The sequence below is a fragment of the Octodon degus genome, unplaced genomic scaffold (assembly GCF_000260255.1).
Source record: "Octodon degus isolate 3935 unplaced genomic scaffold, OctDeg1.0 scaffold00178, whole genome shotgun sequence".
Classification (NCBI taxonomy): Eukaryota; Metazoa; Chordata; class Mammalia; order Rodentia; family Octodontidae; genus Octodon; species Octodon degus.
In genome coordinates, this window is record NW_004524754.1 from 2714194 (window position 1) to 2725444 (window position 11251).

Below are 11251 nucleotides of genomic sequence, written 5' to 3' on the forward strand. Positions count from 1 at the left end.
TTTTCCACTATGCCTGGACTCAGTGCCTGGCTCAGTGAGCCCAGGGACGGGGCTGGCACGGGATGTGGTGCCAGGGACTGAACCCCGTCCCTGCACTTGCCTAAGCAGGTGCTTAGTCCACTCAGCTACCTCACCCACTCAAATTCACTGTTCTTTTAAAAGAGTATTTTGTATTCTAAATTTCATGTTCTTCCATCCTTCATACATGGTATTTCTTTAGTTTAGCACCTACTAAGATCTTTCTGGATGCCTCATCCTCAATAAATCAACAACAATGCTCCAAAATACCCCCTGACCTTTTCCTTCCCATTCTGTGTCCTGCCCAAGTCCCTGAAGTCACCATGACTTCATCAGTCTCTCATCACCTTCAGGTAGCAGCCATGGTCATCATCAAAACTTGTCTTGCTGAATTTCTCAGCATCCACGTTCAGCTTCTTAGCTTCAAGCCCCAGAAACCACAGCTCTGTGTAGCCCAAGATTTCCCTTTGCTCATAGAGAGACAGCTGATTCTTATAATATGTCAGGGCCTCTGTGGGGAGAATACAATTGTCAGGCAGCAAGTGGAGGCAACACGCAGATTTGCTCAGCCCGCTAATGATGCAACATCCTTTGAGGTCATGAAACTCATCCTTAACAAGGCGCTCCCTGAGGAACCACACATTGGGAACCACAGCAGGTAGAAATGCAACAAGGATAAATCTAAAGGTCTTGCACTTATTTCAACAAGTCAAAAGGAAAACACAAACACTGGGGAAGAAGAATTTAGTGCCCCAAAAGTGGGCAGTGAGTTTGGTAAGACAATACAGGAATCATCCACAGTAGTCTTTTGTTAAGGTTCCATTTGTCAAGTTCATGCAGAATTGCGGGACACAGAGTCTGCCTGGAGAGGCCTGAAGCTGCGCTGCTCAGGCCAGGCAGGGGACGTGTGCACAATTCTGAAGGCCCAGCTGGTATTCACACTCAAACGTGAGCTCGAGAGCGCCCCAGGCAATAGGGGAATGTGTGCCAACAGCTCCATGCTGCGCTAGGCAGGTGGGGCTCAGGGAGTGCAGACTGAAATTTAGACTTCTGTAGATAAACTGGGGGGTTTCAGGGGAGAGAAACCAGGGTTAGGGAAGACACTTTGTCTTTTGTGAACAATTGATTGACAAGGAGGGAAAAAGAGGTGGGGCTCAAGGTCTGAATTTTCCTCTACCTGAGTCAGTCATGTAGACTCTAAAGAAGGCACACTGTTTGTCCAGGGGACAAAACCAAGGCAAGGAATGAGGAGGCAGATGTCACCTCTACAAAGAAAGAACTAGCTCAGAATTGAAATTATCTCCTCATGGATCAATCCTGAGATCATTTAAAGAGATGAAGGACAAGCAATTTCAATTAAAACACTATGGCAGAAGAGCTATGAGCCCTGGAGAAGGTTGAACATGGTGGGTGTTCTGGTGACTTTGATTTACTGCCTCTGGGTCTGGCTCTTGGCTGAAAACACCTACGTTCTCCGTGTGAACTTTCAGGCCCCACCATGGATGCTTGAAAAGGCTCTGCCTGGCAGGTCCCATGAGGGAGGGTGCAGTGGACCTCCCCACACTGAACTTGGCCACAGCCCACAGCCAGGGCCCTGCAGTCTCTGACCAAGCTCCTCTGGGCACAACCAATGTCCATGTCAAGAGCCACCATTCAGAGTCCTCTGCTGGGGTCCTGGCTGAGGTCTTCCCCAGACATTCCACTCTCTTATTCAGGACTTTTCCACTCACACATCCTTTCTCCTCTCACTTTTCCCTGTTCCTGAGAACAAAATGACAGGAGACTTGTGCCTGGGTTCCACAGGTGGTGAGATGGCGCTTTGTGCTTGCACTAACACATCTGACCCTTGGCCAGTGGGCTTCTGTGGAGAAAGTGGAATGGTGGGAAGTTGGGGCTCACTGCTACTGCCTCTTGTTCATACAACCACAGCAAGAGGATAAAGGACTGGACTTCTTTATTTGGGCTTGTCACCCTAAGTCCCTCTGCAACACCTTGACAACCAAGCCCAGCTTACCTCTCAATGTCCTAACATCACCCTCCTGCCCCAGCCCACCTCTGCCACCACCCCAAAGTCATACCCGATGCTGTCAAAGGCTTCCTTGGAGACTTGTGCTTCTTTGGAGACTTCTCCTCAGGCTTGAAACCCTGGGTTTTAATGCTAGGGTGCAAAGGAATTTCTGAAGTCTTCTTCTCAGAGGCCAGCACCTGATCTTTAGTTTGATTTTCCTGTTTAGGGAAAAAGGTTTGTAGTAAAAGACTTATTTAGGCTTCTACTGGTGTTACAAATCACATATCTGACCCAGAATATGCATAGCTAGCAAGGATCTTCTCCTACTTTTCCAGGAGGGAAAACAGTAGTTAACAGACAATAGGTTTTCTCAATCCTTCTCGCAAAGAAAGTATCTGTCTGACTTATAATATGCCCTTGCAGATCTATGTACATTAGCAGACACAGGTAGCAACTCACTGACAGTCACTGTAGAAAGATGGGACCATCTTTACTGTTGTCCATTGCCAATTAGATAAAGTAACTTGCCCAAGGACACATGAACATGAACTTCTGCATGTGCAACACCTGCTTAACTTGTTACTTCCCTCCTCAGTATCACCTCACTTAATCCTTGCACAGCAAAGGTAGAGAACATGGGAAGAAAATACTACTTTTGTGAGTCTTCCATTTACACCCCAGAACTTCATTTGCCCCTTTCTTCAATGACTCTTCATCACGACTTCACAAAGAGCCTGTTTTGCAGATAAAAGCAAGCCAAAGGCGTGTTTGCTCACATTTACATTCACTATAAAGAGTGAGCTCAGGACTGGAAGCCAACGCTCCAGGGGATACTGTGCTTTCCCTCACCTTCTGCGGCCCTTCTAGGCTTGGTTCTGGACTGCACCAAGGTCTTTCATCCCCCAGGGTCACATCTGCTGCCCCATCCTCACCTGATACCGAAGGGGTAGTCTCAACAGGTTTCTGTTGCTGATGGATGGGAAGTTAACTGAGTTCTTCTTCCCACTGGTGTCCGCAAAAGGATGCGAAGTAGTGTTAGTGCTTGTAGTCTAGAAACAGAAAATGGATACTTTACAAAGCCCTCTGGCAAGAAAATGACTCCAGGGGTCATTTTGTCTAGCCTCCTCCCCACAGGCATGAGCCTAACCCAAGTTCTTGGGAAGAAATGCAGATTTGAGGGATCATTTTGTCTAGCCTCCTCCCCACAGGCATGAGCCTAACCCAAGTTCTTGGGAAGAAATGCAGATTTGAGGGATCAGAGCAATCTAGTGAAGAATAAGCTTGGATTTAAATTTGCAGTTTGCAACTTTACTAACTGTAGACTTTGAGTAGGTCACATTGACTCTCTGATATTTCATTGCTATCATGGGAACAAAAATGCAACCACCTTCCCCTTGGCCTGGTGAGATAGCTCAGTGGACTAAGCACTGCTTAGGCAAGCGCAGGAACTAGCGTTCAATCCCTGGCACCACATGCTGCACCGGCCTTGCCCCCGGGCACACTGAGCTGGTGACTGAGTCTGGGCGCAGTGGTGCATGCCTGTAATCCCAGCACTGGGAAGGCTTAGAACAGAGGATCACTGCTCCAGGAGGATCAGGAGGATCCAAGCTGCGTAGTGAAACCCTGTACCAAATACATTATAAAAAAAAAAAAAAATTGGAACCCACCTTACAGGGGTTTGTGAGGTAATACATATAGATTACGCCATAAATGGTAGCTACTATTGGCTTTATTCTAATATCTTGTCATCCAGAAACAGGGAAGATTTTCTTCCCATAACACAGATCTTCCAGGGTGCAACATGAACTCTCATTTCCCCTATGGCTACCTAGTAGACGTGGGCTTCTGTACTTGGATCCTGGTTTGCTGTATTGGTTGGTTGATTGATTGGAAGAGAGTCTATTAATGAATAGCAATAATTAAAACTGTATAGTGTCAAAATGGCCATACTTTCAAAACTGTTATACATATTTAATGAAATCCAATCAAAATATCAATCCCATTCTTTATATAACTAAAGAAAGCAACCCTAAAATTCATATGGAGCCAGAAGACACCTAGAATAGCAAAAGTAATTCTGAGTAACAAGGCCAAGGCAGAGGACACCACAATCCTGAACTTCAAGTTACACTACAAAGCTACAATGATAAAAATGGCATGGTATGGGCAAAAGACAGGCTTATGCATAAATGGAGTAAAATAAAAGATACAGAAACAACTCTAGGTACACCCAACAGTCCAAACACACTGGAGGAAAGTGAGCATCTTTTAACAAATACTTCTGGAAACTTGGTAAGCCTCAAAACCTTGAACAGCTAGGGAGGAGAGAAACCCCACTCCACCATGGGAGTGATGATGAATCTTAGTGAGCCTCCATGAGCTCCTGGGGGAAGAAAGACACCCACACCCTACGGGCACTATCCGTGGAGCCTAAGTCTAGAGGAACTCTGGTACCTGGCCCATACTGTTACACTGCAGGTAGAGCAGCCAGCATGAAAGTGCCTGGGACATGGCACCCGGCTCATCCAGAGGGACCAGGGGAAATCTACCCTAGCAAAGAGAAACACTTTACATAATAAATAGTTCTGGGAAAACTGGCTATCCATGTGCCAAAGAATCTAGATCCATATCTCTCACTACCCACTAAATTAAAATCAAAATGGATCAAAGATCTAAACATCAGAACAGAAGACAAAATGGTAAAACCCTTGAAGACATAGGTATAAGAAAAGGCTTTCTGAAAATAAGCCCAGTTTCATAAGAAATAATACCAAGAATCAACAAACGGGATCACATCAAATTAACCAACAAAGTGAAGAGACAATCTACAGCATAAGAAAAATTGTTTTGCCAGCTACTCCTCAGACAAAAGACTAATATCAAGAATACATCAAGAACTCAAAAGAGGGCTGATAAGATGGCTCAGTGGTCTAAAGCACCTACTTAAAACAAGCTTAGCAAAGCACAGGGACTACAGTTCAATCCCCCAGCACTACATGCCAGCCAGCCCCACCCCCAGGTGGGCTGAGCTGGCCACACACACACACACACACACACACACACACACACACAAATAAATTAATTTAAAAAAAAAAGAACTCAAAAGAATAGGCCCAAAAATTTAAATACCCAGTCAAAATTGGTCATTTGAAAGACTTTTCGGATGAAGTACAAGAGGCAAATGAATACATGAAAAGCATTCAGCATCGCTGGCTAATAGAGAAATGCAATTAAAGTGACACTAAGACTCTACTTCACTCCAAAAAGAATGGCTATCACCAAGGAATGAATCAATAATAAATGCAGGTGAGGTTGCAAGGGAAAAGGAAGTTTTCATTGTGGGTGGGACTGGGACAACTGCTATGGAAATCAGTGTACAGAGTCCTCAAAAACACTAAAATAGACCGAGATATTCCTGTTCTAGGTATCGTCCCCAAAGAGTTGAAGAGATCATATCACAGGCATATAGACGTGTGTGTCTATATCAGCATAATTCATATTGGCTCAACCTTGGAAGCAGCTTATATGTCCACCCATAGTTGAATAGGTAAAGAAAATGTGGTATTTATACACTATGGAGACCTATGCTGTCACAGCACATACATCTGAGCCACTTACAGGAACACGACTGCACCTTGAGACCATAATGCTAAGTCACACACAAGCTTAACTATGGCTTCTCTTATATGACAAACTCAATAAATGAATAAAGTGTAAAATAAAATATGTATAAGGAAAAAAGTTAATCAGTGTGGACAATGTCTCTAAAAGTATACTTTGATTTAGTATAATTATTTTAGGTGTTTTATTTTTTGTTGTTGTTGTTGTTTTCTGTATTTAGTGCAGGGTCTGCAGGGTCTCACTACACAGATCGAACTTGTAGTGATTCTCCTGTTTTCACCTTCCCAAGCACTGGGATTACAGGCATGTGCTACCATGTCCAGTCTCAATCCCTGTCTCAGCAGGCCCCGGGGGTAGGGCTGGCTTGGCAGGCCAGGGATCAAACCTCCAACCCTGTGTCTGCCTAAGTAGGCGCTTTAATCTGCTGAGCTATTTGGCCTGCCCTTTTATGTGGTTTTCTTTTTTCCCTACTAGTCTATTAATCTGTATGGATAATAATTAACTTTAGAAGGACTTATAAATAAACAAATCTAATGTGGCAAAAGGGGAAGGAGAAAAAAGAATTGAGGTATGTTATGTGTATGTACCATCCCCCACATGGGTGTAATCACTGTTTACTATAAATGTGTACAAATAAAAATTAACATAAATAGCTAAATATTGGAAGCAGCCTATGTGTCTTTCAACAGATGAAATGAAAAAGAAAATATGGCATTTATACATAATAGAGCACTACTCTGCCATAAAGGAAGATAAACGAGACATCTGTAGGAAAATGGATGCACCTGGAGACCATAATGTTAAGTGAAGTGTATCAGACACGCAAGCTTCAATATCTCATCAATTTTTATATGATAAACTGAATATATCAATAAAGCATAAAATAAGTTGGATAATCAGGAAAACCGTACAGAGAGGCAGCATTAGATGCAGAGAGGGTGCTTTCATTGCCATGTTAAGTTGACTGCAAATGCTTGCTGAAAGATGTCCCATCCATCCACCTTCCCTCCTCCTTTCTTAGTGACAAAGACACTAATCATTGCTTCTTACCTTGTATAAAAATCGGGTCATTCTAGGATTCTTGGTCTTGGAAGGCAGCTTTTGGAATTGGACCAAAGGTTGACTCTCAACCTGGATCAAGTGGAAGAAATTTGTAATAGTGATTGGCACACCTTTGTTTCAAGCTGCTTAGACTTATTTTGTCTCATTACAATGAACAATATACGCTTGAAGCTAGATTTACTGGACCAAAGTTAGGAAGAGTTAACAAAAACTCAAAGATGCATTTAGTGTGCTGGCCCCATCCCCAGGGTGAGCAGAGATGGCGACTGACACTGGGCGTGGTGGCGCGCACCTCTAATCCCAGCACTTGGGAGGCTGAAAACAGGAGGATCATTGTGAGTCTGATCTGTGTAGTGAGAGCCTGGAGACCATGCAGTAAATACATTTAAAAAGAGAGAGAGAAGAAGAAGAAGCACTACTTATGGAATGCCTCAGTGAATTACCACCCGAACAAATGAACTTTCCACCCATATTAATCATGGGCTGCTGACTTCACCCTATGGTTTTCACTCTCAAAACATCAATACAACCCTTTCTTCAAGCAAATTCTCAGCTTGAATCCCTGGACTCAGGAAAAAATAAACTAAGTGGTTCTTTCTTTTTAGAAAAGAAAATGTTTATAACTTTCTGCAGATGTCTTTTCTGTCCAAAGGAGTTCAAAGGAGACTTAGTGGAACCAACTAGAACATAACTACCCAAATTGAACACCAGTGATTGATCATAAGAGACTCCCACAAAGGAGTGGGAAGGAAAAACTAAAATCTGATAGGGGTGTATCCCAAAAGCTGGCAAGGGCAAGCACAGTATGGAGATATGTGACGTAGTAGTATGCTGTATACAGATAAAGTTATCTAATGACTATGCATTTCTTTCACTAGTTATTTGAAAAACTAAGTAGCATATTAAACATGGATATTGTGGCCACTACTAAGGATAAGAATAAAATGTAAGTAATAAAACTAAATTACAGATTGAGTGCTATGAGTTGGGGCAAGAACTGTGACAAAAGTTTAGTGAAAGAGCCACAGCTTAAACAACAAGTTCTGTTTCTTGAGGAACTCTGGGTTCTTCTTCTCCAGACCTCCCCTAGGGTAATGAAGGATATTTATCCAAAGCTGAGGTGCATCAGGGTGAGGTCTACCTCTGTACAGTCTGGCAACTGGGTACAACATATCCTCCAGCATACCAAATTCTCCATGGAGCTGTACTCATGAGGACTATTTGTAATAGCTGGTCTTCACCTCCCAGAATCCCTCTGGGAGAGTGGGGTTGCATAGCATGGAGTGATATCTGACACCACATTAGTTCACTGGCCAACGTACAGTACATGCAGGATTTGGTTATCTATCAAAGGGAAAATGATGTTATATAAGGAAATCCCGTAATGGTAAATTTCACCAGCACTCAACTTCTCATTCACTAACATTAGTCAGGATTAATATGTCATCAGTAACAACAAGCTGACCTTGAGCATGCAGTGAGGAAGTGAAAGATAAATAAAAAGTACATTTAAAAATACAACTCAGACTAGGTATTGGACAAAGGGCATGGACAGCGAGTGTCAACCAAAAAAGGAAGACAGCACTGCACACGCCACCCACCCAGTAGGACAGGGCTTCTCTGGAGTGGATGATGGTGCTCCATCTAAGACTTGACTGACGAGAGGGAAAGGGAGTATGCTCAGTGGGTGAAATGACAGCATGTGACATGTCCCAGGAGTCCTGGCTGCTCAGGTCATGTAGACAGGCACAGAGGCCAACTGTGGACTGTGAAAGGCACTGGCAGCATGCTAAGCAACATGGTCTTTTCTTATGGGCAATAATGAGGTGCCAACAGCTTGTAGATTATATTCAAAGCAGTGTTCCAGAAAGACTTCATTTGGTCAGGTATGGTGGTGCATACCTATAATCCCAGCACTCTGGAGGCTGAAGCAGGAGGATCACCATGAGTTCAAGGCCAGCCTAGGCTACATAATGAGTTCAAGAACAGCCTAAACTACATAGCAAGACTCTGCCTCAAAAATAAACAAAACAAACAAATTGATATATTTTTTAAAAAAGACTTCTTTCAGCAGTGTTATGGTTTACATCTAGATGTCTGCCACAAAGCTTCAAGTCTCGTAAGTGGGATTTTGGAAGGTGGTTGGATCATGGATGCTGCAATACTAAATTAAGGGCATGTGGTAATGGGACTAGTTCACTGATTGGTTTAGCATAGGTCTGGGTGCGAGCGGCACCAGCCAATAGGCTGGCAGCCTAGATGGACTATAAAGAGGTGAAGCTGGCTGCTGTGGCCTCATTCACTGCTCCTTCTCTGCCGCGCCACCGTCTCTGGGGCCAGATGACTACGGAAATTGCTGCTAAGGACATTTGTCATGAACTTTTAGGAGAGCTTCAAGTTCAAAAGGTGGCATGTGTTTCTCCTCCAGCTAGCACTGTAACTAGATAGCTAGTGAGACAGCACAAGATAGAGGTATAATTGTTGGAAATGACCAATGAGGGGCCCGGGGAGAGAGCTCAGTAGAATAAGCACTTGCCCGGCAAGTGCAAGGGCCTGAGTTCAATCCCCGGTTCTGCGCAAAAAAAAAAAAAATAAAAGAGAGAGAGAAAGAAAGAAAGAAAAAGAAAAAAGAAATGGCCAATGAGTTACCATGGTGTGCAATCCAGTTTAATGAGACTACCCATGTTGACAACAAAGTAGCAGTGCTTGTTTTTGTGAAGTATATACTTCAAGAAGTTGTGCATGAGGACCTGTAATACACTTTTATTGTAACCCAACACCACAGCTACAGAACTACTCAAATCTTTGTATAAATTACATATTAGGAAAACTAAACTGCCCACTTTGTATTGGTGCATGCATGGAAGGAGATGCTAGCATAACTGGGTAGCTTTTTGATTTCACTACTCAGGTCAAAGAGGTCACTGCTTAGTGTGAGCTTATGTACTGTCATCCAGAGAGAGTTTCTGGTTTTCACAGGGTGGAAACTGCTCTTGTTTGATAGAGAACAATGGACTAGGGGTCCCTGTAAGGTCATAAGCATGGACTCTGATCCATCCACGTGAGGAATATCTGAGAGATGTGCATAGAATCAGGAGCTGGGAAAACAAAGCTCCAAAGTCCCATTCATCTCCAAAGTGACCTCAAAGTGACCATCCTCTCCAAAGTGACCTTTAAACACAACCTTGATAAGTCCTTTAAGACCTCTGTGTTAATGGCATGGTACTCAGTTCTGACACCATTGAGAGGTGCAAGAGCCTTTAATCTGTTGGCCCTGGAAGGAAATGTGAGGTCACAGGAGGTGTGGTCTCAAGGAGATATGGAGCCTCTGGGCCTTTCTGATTCTCTCTTACTTCTTAGTTGCTAAAAGGTGAGCACCTTTACCTTTTACCATGTGCTCATATCATGATATACTCTACTGCCTCACACCAGGCCCAAAGGTGATGGGGCCAAGTTACAACAGACTGAACCCCTCCAACTGTGAGTCAAGAATAAGGCCTTCCTCTTTATAAGTTGATTTCTCAAGCATCTTGTCCTGGGGACAGGAAGTTGTCTAATCCAACCATGCTTCCCCTTGTGGAGCCAAAGCTGAGATTGTTAAATCATGTCTACCCAATCTTCACATCACGACACATACAGAAAATTAGACTTGTACAGCAACCTAGGGCGAACAGTGAAGGCAGCTCACAGCCAGGATCCCAGCTGCCCCAGGTTCAAACACACCACCTGTGGACTGGCAGCGGCTGCATCTCTGCACATCCGTAACTCTTTCTCGGCAGTGTGTCACATGGGGTTGTGATCTTGCCGATGATTTGCCCCAGCAGCTTACTCAAGAAGTACACAGGGTATGCCACAGCTTTTCAGTACACCATGGCATGCCCAGGGGCAGGAAAAAGGTGTGTGAGCTCCCCTACTCAGAGTGGGAAAAGTCCCTGACTTCTCTGCAGTGGTCCTGAACTCACAACAAAGGTGTTTCTACCAGAGTTGCACATGAGCAGCAGGGAGCATGAAATGAGACAGGGCACCAGGGAAAGTGACAGACCTTTTCTGCTCTTGCACTTATCATAGCACTTGGAAGTTTCTCAAAGAGTCAGAGGTTACCTGCAGAGCTCATTGTTTTTCCAAACTTTTTATGTGAACATGTCATGCTTTTACAATGAGAACATACCATCACTTAGAAACAAATAAACTGGGCAAGATGGTACACACCTGTAATCCCAGCACGCAGGATGCTGAGACAGAAGAAGGGTCAAGAATTTGAGGCCAACCTGAACTACAGTAAGGCCTCGTCTCAAAGAAAAAAAAAAAAAAAAAAAAACCACACTTCTTATACAGATAACTATCAAGGGTCCAGCACAGTGATGATGGGAAAAGGAGAGAAGATAATAAACAAGCGGTGAGCACAGTACCAGAGAAAGCCCAGAGAGTGGTCCAGGCTACAGAGGAGAGCAGCAAGGGACCTGGGCTGGGGGAACTTCAGAGAACGCAAACAGGCATTATGGTCTCACAAGAGACTGAGGTCCTTAAGATTCTCCCCACAGA

At 43.9% G+C, this 11251-nt stretch overlaps 1 protein-coding gene across 1 annotated transcript in view; it reads right to left on the reverse strand.

The window, feature by feature from the left end:
- The window catches only part of Dyrk4 (dual specificity tyrosine phosphorylation regulated kinase 4), a 31431-nt gene extending 20958 nt beyond the window's left edge, over window positions 1-10473 (reverse strand). Inside the window, exons 1-5 of the mRNA XM_023703737.1 lie at window positions 10398-10473; window positions 6698-6778; window positions 2959-3075; window positions 2097-2244; window positions 366-529 (exon numbers count right to left, since the gene is read on the reverse strand). Coding sequence (XP_023559505.1) covers window positions 366-529; window positions 2097-2244; window positions 2959-3075; window positions 6698-6718 — 450 coding nt within the window. The 5' untranslated portion in view covers window positions 6719-6778; window positions 10398-10473. The remainder of the gene's footprint in view (window positions 1-365; window positions 530-2096; window positions 2245-2958; window positions 3076-6697; window positions 6779-10397) is intronic.
- Window positions 10474-11251: the final 778 nt, after the last annotated feature.